A 16,740-nucleotide genomic window follows, 5' to 3' on the forward strand; every position below is an offset into this window, starting at 1 on the left:
ATAGCTAAAGGCCTATGCTGAGGCGAGAGTAAGAAATCCCTAAGCCTCTTTTTTGAATCAGAAAAATCCTGGCTTTCCCAGTGGAAATGTTCCCTTAGAGTATGTAAGGTTTCACCAAAAGAAAAATCCTCTGGAGGAGAAGCAGAGGGAATACAGTCCTCTGCATCAGAATCCTCATAAGTAGATAAGGGCAAATCCAGATCATCAGAAGAATCAGAAAAATCAGAATCCTGGTCAGAAGATTCAAACAACTTCAGTCCTAGGTCTCTTAGAAGGGGGATGTTGGCTTCCCCTGATTAGAGTTGTAAGATCTTCAACCATTCTTGTTTTTTAGGCATAGAGGCCTGGGCGTCTGTTTCTTTAGGCATGGTTCGAGATTTAGGCCTAAATGAAGGAGGCATCTGTTTAATATGCAGTAGGCCTGAATACACCCACAGAAGCAGGTGCCTGCACAGCAGCTCTGGACTCATCCAAGGTAGAGACATCCGCGGGTTCCATAGTTGAAGCATCTCGCGGCATACCGGACTTCGAATGGGTCTCAGCAGAGTCCTGTGAATCAGAAGTAGCGGGCATCAGGGGCTGCAAAAGCACCTCACTGAGTACCAGTGAACTGGTGAGTGGCTTAGAAGCATCGTCAGCAGTTTTGGACCTTGGTGGCCTGTCTCTATCTTTGCGTTTTTTCGAAATCCCGGTAGTCGGATGGCAAACCGACTTTTCTGGATAATTAATCCGAGAACCGAAATATTTAGAGGCAAAAATATACAGACGATGGTAGTGCACTGATTAAATAAAGCACAAAACCGACAGCAAGGTACATCGTGGTCAGGGCCTAGGTAAGGAATACAGTACGAATGAAAATCTTTATGAGGTATTTGCTTTCCACAAGTAACACAATTATTAACGTTTACTGACATCAGTAAGGAGCAAGAAAAAGTTTCCCCAACGGGGTACTTAACTTTAGTTGAAGACTTTGGTTCTGAAACTCGAAACCCGAAAACGAAAATTTCAGGAGTCTGCCAACCGGCACTTCCGAACTGCTTCTGCTTCGGGTACCACACAGCAAGAAAGACTGATGTAATGGCGTTGATTCCCAAAGCTGAGCAGTCCAGAAGAGTTGGGGCTGCCTAGTATGCCCAGCAGGACAGCAATTGCAAAGCCTGCCCTGGATTTTGGAAGGACAGGCAGGTGGCAATGCTTGGTGAAGGTATGAACAGAACTCCATGTTGCCGCTTCCAGGATATTCCTGGTGGGGAACCCTCTGAAAAAGGTTGTAGAGGTTGAAGATGCCCAAGTAGAATGTGTTCTGAGCCCCTGTGGGGGTGGTTTCCCATGGCGTTTGCTGCATGTTTTATACCCCTGATGACCTGCCGTCATGGAAGAAGGGACAGCAACTGACAGGACCCGAGACTTTGTTAATCAGGCCAACTGAGGGCTACTGCAAGCCGACAACCCAAATGTAATGACTACTCCATTTACACTTACTTTATAAACTGATTTGTCATTATTATTCATGACTTTTACATGCTTTTAAGTGATTAGCAGGATAAACAGAGGGATCCAGCAGTAATTTCTGCAAAAGCAAGAGAAAAAAAAATGGAACTTTTACTGCTGGAAGCCCTATTTATTAGCACAGAACAAAGGATTTTAGGTCAGGGGTGCAGGAATTAAGTGGACTGTGATTGGACATAAACAGCTTGCTTGTATGGAAAATCGGCTTGCTATGAGAAGTACAGTGTAACTTGCAAGCTGATTTTCTCCGAAAACTCAAATATAACCACCACGTACCTCTATGCTGAAAATTAAGCTGACAGGGTAACTGACAGAGTTCAGTTACTTTTTCAACTTAACTTTCAACAGTGGAGTTACTATCTTGACTGCAAAGTTAACTGCGCTGAAGACAGCACTCTGGGTTAACAAAGGAATTCCTATCTTCTCATGGTGCCCGGTGTTCAGCACAGAGGCGCCATGAGAAGGTACTCGGGTTAATGAGCCTGCCTATAAACAATGGCATACTCAGAGGAATAATTCCTCTGAAATTTGGGAATAGGGGAAACAAAAATGTTTCGACTCCTGCAAGGCTTTGACCTTGTCCTGTAGAGATTTGAAAAGCTCAGCAGCAGCAGATCCAATACATTTTTATTATCCAAAGGAGCATCCAAAAGTTTGGCCTTAATGTCATCAGGTAACGCCTGAAGACTAAGCAAAGAATAAATCCGCTGCATCATAGCTGCATTTGAGTAGCAGGCAGCTTGGAAGTACAACCCAGCAGGGAAAAAGCCAAAGCCTTCCCCTCAGAGTCAAGGTGGTGAGAAACAACCTTAGAAACTTGAGAAAGGACGGCAAAACATACCTAACCGTATGATTCTTGTAGTCGATGTCCCTGAAGGATAAAGTGGCAGCAGTGTAAACCTTGTCCAGCCTTTCCAGAGTCCTACTATCCTTATCAGAAGACAACCACTTGGATGGCTCGTCAGAGGAGACACTACAAAGGGGTCAGCAGAAAGTTATTTTATAAAGAAATTTGAACTACTCCGGTACTTTATGGAATTTATCTTGCTTCTTAGGTGCAGGAAGCTGAGACAGTGGGGCTACACGCTGCCAAAAAGGTATTCAGGAGGACACCCAGAAAGTACAGTTGTGTATAATTACCATAAATGTAGATGCTAGAGTGTATATTCACTGTTGCAGTCATCACACTTGGGTTATCCTGCCAGGGGTAGCCCTCAGTCGGCCCGAATACCAGAGGCTTAGTATTTTTGTGTCGGTTGCTGTCGCTCTAGAACTGACGTCAGGTCATCAGTGGTATAAAAACAGGCAGCAGACGCCATTACATCAGTTTTTCTTGCCCCAAATGTCAGGAGCCCCCAATAGGGAGCTAAGTTATAGTGGAGAAACACTCCCAGTAAAAAGTAAACACCAACAGCCCTGTAAGGGCGAGGAAGAGAGAGAGAGACAAGGGGGCTGGAGGGTGGGAAACCAGGACTGCAACAGTGAATACACTAACATCTACATTTATGGCAAGTGTACACAACTGTACTATGTTCTTCGTGTTTCACTGTTGCAGTCATCAAACTTGGGTTGATTCCCAAAGCTAAGCAGTCCAGAAGAGTTGGGGCGGCCTAGTATGCCCAGCAGGACAGCAGTTGCAAAGCCTGCCCTGGATTTTGGAAGGACAGGCAGGTGGCAATGCTTGGTGAAGGTATGAACAGAACTCCATGTTGCTGCTTCCAGGATATTCCTGGTGGGGAACCCTCTGAAAAAGGTTGTAGAGGTTGAAGTTGCCCAAGTAGAATGTGTTCTGAGCCCCTGTGGGGGGTGGTTTCCCATGGTGTTTGTAAAAGAAATGGGTGCAGTGTGCTATTCATTTGGAGATGGTCTGTTTTGCTATGGCTTTGCCCTCTGCCCCTGGTGCAAAGCTGACTAGTAACCGGTCAGATTTCCTAAAGGGCTTAGTCCTATCCAGGTATAATCTGAGCTGTCTGAGCACATCTAAAGAGTGCAGGATCCTTTCCCCCTTACTTTGAGATTTAGGGAAAAAGGTGGGCAAATTAACAGACTGGTTCAGAGCCACACTGGACACCACTTTAGGCATGAAAGTAGGGTTAGTCCTGAGGAAGACTCTGTCAGCATGAAAAATGATGAAAAGTTCCACAGCCATAATTGCTTGTAGCTCACTCTTCTAAGCTGACGTGATGGCCAGAGGCAAGGTTGTTTTCCAACAGAGGAACTTTAACTCTGCTGAAGCTGCAGACTCAAAGGGGGGGGGGGGGTGAGCTTTTCCAACACAAAGTTAAGGTCCCAAACAGGGGTAGGGGCTTTTCTTGGTGGCCTTGTTGTTGGCCCCTCTCAGGAACTATTTGATGAGAGGGTGTGAGAAGAGAGGTGACTCAGTGCTGTAATGTGCAGAGATGGCAGAGGCATGGATTTTAATAGAAGCAAAAGATACGCCCCTGTGGAGCAGTTCTGCTAGGTAATCCAGGATGAGAGGTAAGGAGGGCTTTTGCTGGGTCAGCTTCCTTTAGTCTGGATCCAGGAAAAATAACTTTTCCACTTGTCAGCATAGGATTTTCTAGTACTGGGTCGTCTGGCTTCACGTATGACATCCAGGACCTGTCTGCTTAGGCTGGCCACTGCAGAAGTCTAGGAATAAGCCAGGCTGCTAAGTTTAGGGTCTGCAACTGTGGATGCAAGAACTCTCCCTCCTGCTGAGTCAGGAGAGTTGGAATCTGGGGGAGGTGCCAAGGAGGACACAGGGACAGACTACGCAGTAGTGGGTACCAGTGTTGGCGTGGCCAGACTGGGGCAATCAGGATTGCCATTGATCTTTCCTCCCTTATTTTGAGTAATACTCTGGTAAGAAGAGGTAGAGGGGAAAATGCATACGTTGAGAGGTTTGCCCATTGGAAGAATAGGGCATCCAACTTTCCAGGCCTTGCTGTGAGGTTCCCTGGTGCAGAACTTGCTGAGCTGGTGGATATAGGAGAGGCAAATGGGTCCACCTTCGGGGTACCCGATTTTTGGGTCACAAGGTTGAAGGTGTTGTGGTTTAATTGCCACTCGTGTGGGTCTAGGAGATTTCTGCTTAAGTTGTTTGCCAGAGAGTTTTGGTTGCCTGGCAGGAATTGAGCTTGCAGATGAAAATGCATGGCTGAAGCAGTGTTCCAAAGGGTCATGGCTAGCCTGCAGAGTGGGTAAGAGTGGGTTCCCCCCTGCTTGTACCACATTACTGTGGTGGTGTCAGGTTTGATTAGTAGAGGCCCCAGATTGAGCAGGGTTCTGAAAGCTGTAAAGCTGTCAGTGTGCTGAACAGCTAGCATCTCTTTTTGGTTGATTTGCAGATGAATTTGGTTTTGTACCTCTGCCCACTGGTTTGGAGGAAGATCTGGAAATCCCTTTGGGGTTGGCATCATCTGGAAATAAAATTTGTACCCCTGGGACACCGTGTTGAGGACCCGTTGATCATTGGTGATGGAGGCCCTGTTTTCTGCATGGGAGGCATGTTTTCCTCCTAGGGGCACGAGCAGATGGGCAGTGGTGAGAGAAGCAGTTAAGGAGTCATTGGGAATTCTTTCGATGAGGGGGTGGGGCTTAGCACTACCTGGTTTAGATGTGGAGGTACTCCATTGCTTAGATCTCTGCATACCCTGAGACTGCTGTCTGGGAGGTCTGTTACCCCTAGGTCTGGTCTGAGATGGCTGGAAAGGACCAATGTTTTGAGGGGCAATGCCTACTGAATCTTGGACGCTGAACTTGCAAAAAGTTTTTAACTGTCTGCATAGACTTGGCTTTCTTCCATCTTTTATAAAACCTCTTCTGCTTTGGTGCCAAACAGATTGTCTTTGTTCAGTGGCGCGTCCAATAATTTTGATTGGGCAAGGTCTGCTCCTTAAGCTAAGCATGCCTTCTAAGTACAGAACCTGCGACTGCTGTCCTGCAGGATGCTTCTAGGGCATCAAACCCACACTGCAGGGTATGCTTACTGATTTGGCTTGCAGAATGCATAAATTCCTGTAAATCTTTATTTTCTGCACAGTCAGGGAAGGTAGATAATTTTTGTTTAATGAGTTTCATGGTATGCTGCTGGTATTCCAGCATGTGGAACTGACAATTTAATGCTCTAATGTCAAGAGTTACAGAGGTATATACTTTTTACCTCTGGGTTAGCAGTAGGATTCTTGAAAATAAATTTGAGAGAGTCAGGGACTCTACCTGTCAGGGCTCCTGGAAGCAGGAAGTAAAGTATCAGGAGTTGGACAGGATTCCATAAAGACATCATCCACAACATTCAGAACAGGAGGTATTAGCTTATGGTCTGTGCTGTGGTAAATCTAAAAATTCCCAGAGTCTTTTTGGACTAAGGATAATCGTGGCATTCCCAATGGAAGTGCTCTCTCAAAGTACATAGGGTTTCACCAAAAGAAAAATCCTCTGGAGGAGAGGCAGAAGGAACGGATTCCTCTGCATCTGAATTCTCATAAGCAGCTAAGGACGTGTCTTCATAATCAGAAACCTCAGCTTCGGACTCTTGGTCAGATAAAGGTGCTGGTGACCAGCCTCTTTCTTTTAGCATGAGAAGGCTGGCTTCCCCTAATCAGCATAAGGAGGTCTTCCTTCATTTTAAGCATCTGTGATTGTGGCAAGGAAGCAGGTGCGCGAGTTTGGGTTGGTCTTTTAGGCGTAGCTCGTACTCTGGGCCTTAGAAACTAGGTAATTTAAGTGCAGTTGTGTACAGTTACCATAAATGTAGATGTTTGAATGTATTCACTGTTGCAGTCATTACACTTAGGTAATCTGCTGGCAGCTTGCCCTTAGTCATCCTGATTAAGTCTTGGGTCCTGTGTCGGTTGCTGTCCCTTCAATGATGTCAGGTCATTGGGGTCAAAAACATGCAGCAGACGCCATTACATCAGTTTTTCTTGCCCCAAATGTCAGGTGCCCCCCAAATGGGGAGCAAAATATTTGTGTGTGTGTATAGATATATATATATATATATATATATATATAAATAAATAAATTAAAACAAAAAATATACCTCCAAACAAAAGCAAATACACCAAAAAGGCTTTTAAGCATAGTAAAAGGAAGAAGGAAATCCCAAAGTCTCTCTCTAGATTCTGAGAAATCCTGACTCTCCCAGTGAAAGTGTTCCCTTAAGTTATGCAAAGTTTCTCCAAAAGAAAAATCCTCAGGAGTAGCAGAAGGGATGTAATCTTCTGCATCAGAGTCCTCCTAAGTGGGAATACATAATTCCTGATCAGAAGAGGAATCAGAAGAAATAGAAACCTGATCTGAAGATTCAGTCAGTGCCTTGCCTAAGCCTCTTAGGAGGGGGATGGGTACCCCTGATCAAGGTAATTAAATCCTCAGCCATTTTGATCATTTGTTTTTTAGGCATTGGGGCCTGTACACGTGGCCTAAGCGTAGTTTTTATAGACACAGAAGTAGATTTTGGCCTTAGTTTGGAAGATGGTGTTGGTTTAATATAAAAATCTTTAGGCCTGAAAACACCCTCAGAAGCCAGTGCCTGCTCAGCGGCTCCTGACCCATCTAAGGTAGAGGCATCCACGGGTTCAATACTTAAAAGTATCTCGCGGCATACTGGACTCCGAATGGGTCTCAGTAGAGGCCTGTGAATCAAAAGTAGCGGGTATCAGGGGCTGCGAAAGCACCTCACTGAGTACCGGCGACTGGCTTAGGAGAAGCTTCTTCATCGGTTTTGGACCTCAACGGTCTGTCTCTGTCTTTTTCTTTGTTTTTTTTTTTTTTTTTTTTTTTTTAGGTATTCCGGTAGTCGGATTGCTAACAGACAACATTTCTGGACAGTTAAATCTGGAGCCAAAATATTTATAAGCAAAAATATTCTGACGTTTAATAGTGCGTTGATTAAATTTAGCACAAAACTGACAGCAAGGCACGCTGTGGTCAGGGCCTACGTAAGGAATTCAGTAAAAATGAAAATCCTTGAGGTATTTGCTTCCCACAAGTAATACAATTAACTTTTACTGACATCGGTAAGGAGCAAGAAAAAGTTTCCCCAACGTGGTACTTAGCTTTTAGAAGAATTTGGTTCTGAAACTCGAAAACAAAAATTTCAGGAGTCGGCCGACCAGCACTTGCGAACTGCTACTGCTTCGGGCACCGCACGACAAGAAAGACTGTTGTAATGGCATCTGCTGCATGTTTTATACCCCTGACTACCTGTCGTCATGGAAGAAGGGACAGCAACTGATGCAGGACCCAAGACTTTGTTAATCAGGCCGACTGAGGGCAACCTGCCAGCAAATTACCCAAATGCAATGATGGCAACAGTGAAACACGAACATCTGAAGACGCGAAATAAGTCGTGAGAATATCGCTAGTGCGTTGAACTACCTCAGAAGCCGGTGCCTGCACAGGGGATCTGGACGCATCCAAGGTAGAGGCATCCGCAGTTTCCATAGTCAAAAGTCTCACGGCATACCGGACTCCAAACGGGTCTTGGTAGCAGCCTGCGAATCCACTGATGAGGGCATCAGGGGCTGCGGAAGCACCTCAGAGTACCGGCGGACTGGCGACAAGCTTAACGGAAGCGTTGTCAACAGTTTTGGATCTGTGCCGTCTGTCTCTGTCTTTATCCTTACTTTTTTTGGAAGATCGGTAGTCGGATGGCTTACCACAGCCATTTTGGTATACGGAGATAGAGAGCTAAAGTATTTAGCTACAATAAGGGCCCGATGACTAATAGTTTGGGCATTGAACAAAGCACAAAACCGGTAGCAAGGGACATCGTGGTCTGGGCCTAAACAGGTGACGCAGTAAAAATGGAAATCTCAGTGTGGTATTTGCTTTCCACAGGCGAGACAATTGTTAACTTTGTCTGACACTGGTTGTACTTTGCTTTAGAAGACTAACTTCAATTTCAGAAACGAAAAACTCAGGTAGCGGCCGACCGGCACTCACGCGAACTGTTTCTGCTTCGGGCTCCTCTGCAAGAAAGACTGATGTAATGGCGTTGGCTGCCTGTTTTTATACCACTGACGACCTGACGTCAGTTCTAGAGCAACAGAAACTGATGCAGAAATACTAAGCCTCTGGTATTTGGGCCGACTGAGGGCTATCCCTGGCAGGATAACCCAAGTGTGATGACTGCAACGGTGAAACAAGAACATCATCAAGACGAACAGCAGATGGTTTGGAAGACTCCATCTCTAGGAGTTCATATCCTTTCTGAATCTCAGAAATTTGAAAACAATCTCACTTAAAATAATCATACAGGCAATGGTACCCCCAAATGAAAGCTCCTCCAAAGGGAGATGTGGACTTACGGAGCCTTCCTCCTCCTCTGAACAGTAGCCCAAGGGGGAAGGGATTTGGGAAGAATAAGGCAAGGATCAAACCTCCCCCAACCCGTGTCCAGATCCTCATCTGAGGTATCCAATTCCCTAGACCTCTACAATGGAGTAGAAGACCAAGGAGGAGCAAGCAAAGAGACCCTTGCTGTAAAATAAACCCTGTATGAAATCCTGCCATTCACATTTATGATCCTCAACAGGAGAACCCCCCCCCCCCCTTTCTGCAGGATGTCCACATGAAACTCCTCAAAGGGTCAGAACCCCTGACGTGACTCTAATAGTAGTAGGAATCTCCTCTCTCACTTAGCTCTGAGGGAACACCCTCGGTTCTTCAGACAATCAGCCAAGGTCACCCCTCAGTGCCAGGTACAGATATTCCAAAGGAGTTGCGGCTCAAAAATCTGAAGCCACAACCAGATGGTCCTCCAGGCTTTCAACACCCACAAGAGAGACAGGGGGGGGGGGTATTAGACTGGACAGAAGCCAGATCAAACCCAAGTTTTTTTTCCTTTGCCACCTTCTTGGCAGGCAGCTGGCCCTCAGGGCAGGAGGATTCCACCATAGCACCCTGAGCCAACAACTTAAATACACTGGTTCTTCAGGTAAATGGACAAGGAAGAGAAACAACAATGTACGGTCTTTGGCACAAATGCCTTGGGGATAGAGCACTGTGTATGATTGTGGGAAGCACCCAAACAAAAAACACACTAGTCATGACGGTCTTTATGGTGAATCTGCCTCTGGACACAAACTTTCCCTTTCTTGATAAGAACACTAACTACAAGAAATAGAAGAAACCTCAAGCAGGGCACTTATCAAAAAACACAGCTTGGTAACCAGCACAGCAAAAGGATATTCAGACCAATGTACAACAATGGCCATTTGGACTGACAGCAAATTTCTGAGTATCTGCATCCGTTCATTACCTTTATGCCCTATATGGCTATTGTTGGCAGAACATCCCTTAGGTGAAGGATACTACAACAGTGATATGGATTGACATGTACTGATAGTAAGCTTTTGGTAGAAAAAAAAAAAAAACTAAAGAATGGTATGGGTCATGGTCTACTTTTGGAGATATGTCACACTAATACCTTGGGCTAGGGAAGGAGTCCAGCTCTAATGTGAGGATGTCTGTAAAGCACCAAGTCCGAAAAGACAGGCATACTCAAAGCCCATGGATAAGTCCCATGGATTATGAATCAAACTGCAATAGTGATTCCTGGTTATCAATCTCACAACTAGAAATCAAGGGCAAAGTAATGCACTGCATAAAGACCATGATCCTGATGCTCTTCTCTTCAATTTCACACTCAAATTCAGCACATGCACACATTTAAAATAAGTGATCAGATAGAAGTTAAAAGTCTTACCATTCCTTTACAAAGTAAACTCAAAACTTCAACCAGCAAAACTGCAGCCTTCCCAATAGACACTAGTGGCTTTGCAACCTCCCTGCAAATGAAAATCAAGGTATTAATTCAAAATGTACCGTCTTCACAAAAAAATAAATTTTAAACTTCCCAAAATTAATGTATTCAACAGGTGCACTAAACACTTCTAACTGATGTATGATACAAAGACATCACAAGATATAGCAAATGGTTCTAATTTGGATTTCTTCCACAACTGGACTGATTTTAACTACGTAAAAAGATACAAGGTAACATTCTTTTCCAAAGATAACCCCACAGCACTAGCCTGGTTAAGTGATTTGCTCTGAGCCAAAGACAAGCAGATGAATGACAAATTACAGTATGACAGCTCACTGGCACCTCACAGTCTTGGTCCTTGGTGTTAAAATATGCTGATCACTATATACCTAAAATCACTTCAACTAATTTGTAAGGAAACTTTCTACAATATGCAACTGGGACTTCTTTTTAGATCTCCAACTTGGGGGAACCTGACATTTTTTTCAGTTCTCATGCCCAGGATGGCAGCTTCTCAGATGACTAGGAGAGCATATTTGGCACCTGTGCTACCTAGTTAAGACTCTATGTAACTAAGCAAGCCCAAACAGAAAGAGCAAGGCACAACTAGACCTTAATGACAAAGGAAAATCCATGCAGAGAACCTGTATGGAGAAGCCAATGAGGCAAGAGGGAATGCACAGGAGGATTATGATCGCCTTAAAGCTCCACTGCGTAGGTGAGGGGCATCTGGAAAACCTTACTTCAAATGCATTTTCTAGCGGGCAAGGGATAGAAAGAAAACAAATCAAAGTTTAAAACCTCCTTGTGATGTTAGAACTGGGGAAAGGCCAAAATGTAAGGGCTGAGAAGCTGCACCCTGAAGCAAAGACATTTCCTGAAGGAGATCTGACACCCTGGAATCACAGTGCAAGCAATAAGTGAAGCCCTGAACCAATGATAAATTGATCATAGAACAAGATGCCACAACACACTACTCCAAAGCATGCAAAGGAAGCAGGTCTTTGAAAGCTAAATATAGTGACCTGCTACACAAATGTTGGCTGCAATTCCACCAAACCCTTGCAGTTACAGTGATGTGTGCAGGGGAAACAAAAAGACATTGTGTCCTCTTACAGTATGCACAGTGCTGAATAGTCAGTCACTGCTCAGCAAACATACATGCACTGGATCTTGAGAGCTGCTTTTAGCACACGGTCAGGGCAATCAGTGTGCAAACACATGCAATTCCCTTAGTCTAATCCTTGAGAATTGCAATTTCCAACAGACTGTTCTTTCACCAAAGGCAAGAGACTGCTGTTGTCAAGCCACCTGGAAAAAAGCATACTTTGCCACCTCACTCAAGCTGGAGTACAAGAGATGAATCTATCTTCCTGAACTTGCACATAGCTTTAATGAACAGCCTCAGTTTGTAGTGTTCATCTAAGATATGAAGAGCCATTGATGGCCTGGCTTTAACCATACAAAGAAACAGATAAATAGAATGCTGCAAGATAAGGAGCAAGTTCTATGCCACACCCAAACTTTCTGAAAGAGCAAATACAGTCGAGAAAATGCATCCTGGAAGCAAGAGTTACTGCCAACTTGAAAAGCAGCCGCCAAAGATCAACTTCAGTGCTGATGAACCACACAGTCTGAATGGAAAAAAGTCCCAGTGAAGGACGGAGTCTGCAAAGGTGCATGCTATGATGTGCAAATGCATCAGAAGCATGAAGTATGCAGCATGCCCATGGAAAAGACACATCATACAAATGGCCAAGATTAATCAGGATTTCTTACATACTGAATGAAGGGCAGAGCATTTCATCACCTCTTCCACATAAAGTGCATCTGATGATCAAAGGACTTCCAAAATAATGTCCATCACTTTCGAATGCTAAAAGGTCAAACAGTAGGAGCCAAGTTTAACAATGGAAATAACCTTCATTCAAGCCAAGTATCACCAACTTAATTGGTACAAGGCTAGTTTCTAGTACAGAGATCACACACCCTAAATCCACACAAGCAACACACGAGATGCATTACAGTCTTCTGCAATGAGACAGTGAACAGCAAATGGTTGAAGTGTACAAGAATGCTTCCTGTCACAGGAAGAAAGTGTGCCCAAACCATTAATCCCCCCTTTTCTTAATGCTATACAACACTGCTGTACCCCTCTTCTAACAAGGGGCAAACAATTCCACAACTTCCAGATGATACCAGACAGATTTCCTTATGCTGAGCTCCAGGACAAGGCTGGAGCAGCAGTTCACAATCTACACCAATATACTCACTTCACCTGATGTAAACAGTTATCAAAAGTGATTGCCTCATTGCAAGCCCGGGCCCATATCACCTAGTAGGAAAGAAAAGCAAAAAGATGAGGTGTGGGATAGGGGAGAATAAGCCCCTTCTACCCTACTCATTCAGATGCGTCAACACCTTAAATCAGCAGGAGGCAGTGGTGGCCAATGACTTCAAAGCAATGGGGGGAGGGAGCAGCAAGAAGCAAATGAACAAGTAGAGTAAACTGAAGTGGGGTTTTCAGCTTGCTCACCATTTTTCGTAACAGTCTTCCTCTTCAGGATACATGTTAAGAACTACTTTGAAAACTAATTTCAGACACATGATGTGGATATAGTCACTAATGGCACACACCTCAAATGCCTGATTATGATCAGAAAAAAATAGCCAAGGCAATGTATTTCAACCTGTTTCACTTAAACACATCAACTCTGCGATACTGTGACTGTTTAAATGTAAACAGCAGCAAGGAGTCGGGCACTTTCAACTGCAGACTGCTTCAGTATCCACCGATTATAGTCACGACTATACATACCTCAAAAATGCCCAGCTGTGATTAAATTAAAAAAAATCACCACAGTAACCTTCCAAATTTGTTTACAAACATACAGCAACTCTGTCAAGCCAGATCAAATGGCAACAGGGGTCAGTTAAGACTGCCTTTGTTTCAACCAATTTTTAACTGTGGACACCTCTGATGTTTGACTGATCAAATAGAGAGCTACAGTAATGCATTTCAGTTTGCTTCTGCTAGAAACATTAGTGCAACCTTCCCCCACATACATGAACATATTAAATTGACACATTACTTATTTCACATTTATTGACTCTGTCAGTCTGAGCTTGCGCCTTTTTCAGCGGAGGCCTGGGGAGAAAAATCTCCAAAGAACAAGTTTTAAATAGTAATAAGAGATAAATTCTCAAATACAGACTTAAATGATAAAATGCACAATATAGTTTTGAGAAAAAGTAAGTTTCATAAGTATAAAATCAAATTTCTCAGGAGTGTAAATTAGAGTTCTTTATGTTCTAAGTAGGGAAGAAGAGAAGTAAATGAAGTGGTTAGCAAGAGGAAGGACAGGTGAGGAAGAGATGTTTATTATATTATAATTTTTATCAATTATATTTTACTGTAGTATTATATTCTACTATAATTCCTTACTATACACACCTAAGATGTCATACTGTGACAAAAGTAACAAAAAATGTACTTCAGCTCACTGCTGTACAAAATAACATGCAACCCCCCCCCCCCCCCCCAAGTTATTCAACTGTACAAGAAAAAAAAAGTTACACTCCTGCAGGTTAGCTGTCCATAAGTTAATAGAAAATGCACAGTCATCATAGCACAGTATCACTTCATAAAAAAATAAATAAAAATTTAAACTCCACACCATGCATCTTGCTTTGTCCAAGTCTGCCAAAAACTGTTTCTCGTTTCTCAGGCTGTCTCAGGCATCATTAATATGACAGTTTGAGTAAATGTGAAATGGTTCACCGTTTCATTCAGCAGCCAAGTCATCCCACATTGAAGAAAATTTCAGTTGCTCAATAACCTTGACAACTGACAAGACACACAATTCATTTTTCAATGCAAGTGGAATATCACAGAAATAAGAAGGCATAACTGCGGTGGTGGTGCTGCGATAGTGTTGTCGCCCTCACAGTAAGACGCTGTCCGGTTCAATTCTGAGCTAGAGAGTCTTCTGCGTGGAGATGTGTGAATGGGCGTACCTTCGTTGAAGTTTGTGCGTCAGGGCTGGCAACCAGGCACGTAAAAATCTACTGCCAGTCTTTAGCAGACCGGAGTTCTGCTGTGGCGATCCCTAACTGGGAAAAGCCGAAAGACACAACAACAATACCAGAGAAACAAGGCCATACAATGTCACATTTCTACACAACACTGAGGAAGAAGCCTGACAGCTAATACTTCTACATTTCTTGAAAAGGAAACAAACAGCAATAAGAGAAAAACTGATAACTAATGTTAGCATAGAAAAGTTACTTTGTTTCTTCTTTACAAGAGCACAAAGCTCGTTTAAAAGCTACAGAAGATTATGTTACGGAGCTGACGAATGAAGCTACAAGACTCTTAAGTATAGAACTGCAGGGTCTCTACAACAGAAAGTCTGTGGTATAAGAAAATATCAAACAAGCAGGCTATGACAAATACAGGCAAAAAAATATTACAAGTTGTGCATGCATGGAGGGCTAATGTAATAATACACTCACTCTTGCCCTGTCCTTGCCATTTGGCACACTGGATATGAGCACTTTCCATGCTACGGTTGTACTGGGTCAGGTGGCTAAGCCCAGTGACCCTCTTCTGAGGGCACACTTGCACACACCAAGGGCCAATTTAGATTATCCAATACACCTACTGCACGTCTTTGCAATGTGGGAGGAAACTGATCACCTGGATGAAGCCCATGAGAAGCAGGGAAGGCATGCAGACTCTGCACAGAAGGCATCCCAGCAGAGAATCAACATTGCTGTGAGACCACGCTAACCACTGCGTCGCCCGAAATACAGAGAATAATTACATGAAAAAAATGCACGCTTGTAAGATATAAAGTCAAATAAAATGTTAGAGAGTAAGCAACAATGTGCTTAATGCAACGGATGTGAAGAACTATATCAAAATGTTCTAAATGTAAAAGATAAGAATTATACGATGAGCAAAAGTCCGGAAACGCTGAGCTTCAAAGCTTGTGTGGTACATGCAGTTATAAGCACAGTAGTGAGCAAGGTCTTTTCTGCAGAATCTATGCATGACAAGACAGTTTCTCAAAGGTGTGTAAAAGGAAATGCATATTGTGTGTCATGAAAGGAGATGCTGCCAGCCCACCTATCTGGAATTTTGTAAATAATTATATGTCATTTGTGAATATCAACATGATACATATGCTTGTGCAAATGTATTAAAACTTTATGTTATGTGTATATCAAACTGGTGGTACCGAAGTGTGTGCTGAAAAGCGTTTATAAAGTACTGAGCTTAAAAATGCAACCACAGTGTACCCTACTGGATTAGAACAGAAATGTACCTGTAACTACTGTAACTGTTTAGATGTATATATCTACTGAACTCTCCAACTCTCAGCCTATCGCCTTACTGTCTCCAATTGCTAAGATAATGGAAAAATGCATACACAGACAACTACTTAACCACCTTCTCCAAAATAATCTACTTGCCAACTGCCAACATGGCTTTAGGCCTTTCCATAGCAAAACTGCCCTTCTATCTTCTTCTGACTCCATAAACAAAAATCTTAACAATAACACTTTTTCCTCTGCATTATTTATTGACCTTTCAAAAGCCTTTGACATGGTCAACCATAATATCCTTATAGACATTCTAAAAGCCAAATATCTTGACCCACAAGTATTAAATTGGTTTTAATCCTATCTGGAAAACAGACAAGCAGTATTGTGGGATAATAACCTTTCCAAATCCCTTCCTGTGAACACTGGAGTACCCCAAGGCTTTATTTTAGGACCTCTACTCTTCTCATTGTTTATCAATGACCTGCATACCAAAATTCCTCAGGCCACCTGCATACAATATGCAGATGACTCCACTTTAATTTGTTCAGCTAAGTCCATAACCTCTCTCCAGTCTCACCCAAACAGTATTTAGCAGTGTTGAAAATTGGTTCATGCAACACTGCCTCCTCCTGAACCCCCAAAAAAACAAAGTTAATGCTCTTTGCTCCAACTCATAAATCACCTCAACTGCACTTCACAATAACCTCCAACAATGCAACTAACATATCCCCAGATACTTCAACCCGTCTTCTAGGAGTAACAACTGATAATAACCTTACTTTTGATTATCACATTAACTCTACTATAAAGTCAGTCAACAAAACACTAGGCACTCTTTACAGAATCAAACCCTTCCTTTCCCCTTCAGCCAGAATAACTATTGCCCAGACCCAACTTATGTCTACCCTGTTCTATGCTTCGGCAATATGTACCAATCTATCAAAAAACAACCTTACCAAACTTTCCACCAGTTTATAACATAGCCAAATTTGCCACTGGCACCAGCTTTAGAACTCTCCACTGTCTTAACCTAAAACAACTGGGATGGCTAGAACTGCAGAACCAACTACTTTATCAACAAATTATCACCCAAAAAATCCTTTACCACCCTAAAAATACCCCTTATCCTCACTAACCTGATTTCA

General features: G+C 43.2%; 1 protein-coding gene across 1 annotated transcript in view; it reads right to left on the reverse strand.

The window, feature by feature from the left end:
- Positions 1 to 16,740, reverse strand: part of LOC122801252 (eukaryotic translation initiation factor 4 gamma 1-like) — a 2,968,223-nt gene that overhangs the window by 332,467 nt on the left and 2,619,016 nt on the right. The window contains exon 26 of the mRNA XM_044070804.1: positions 10,205 to 10,286. Within this exon, the coding sequence (XP_043926739.1) occupies positions 10,205 to 10,286 (82 nt within the window). The remainder of the gene's footprint in view (positions 1 to 10,204; positions 10,287 to 16,740) is intronic.

This window comes from Protopterus annectens, chromosome 4.part1, assembly GCF_019279795.1.
Source record: "Protopterus annectens isolate FY-2018-M chromosome 4.part1, PAN1.0, whole genome shotgun sequence".
Classification (NCBI taxonomy): domain Eukaryota; kingdom Metazoa; phylum Chordata; order Ceratodontiformes; family Protopteridae; genus Protopterus; species Protopterus annectens.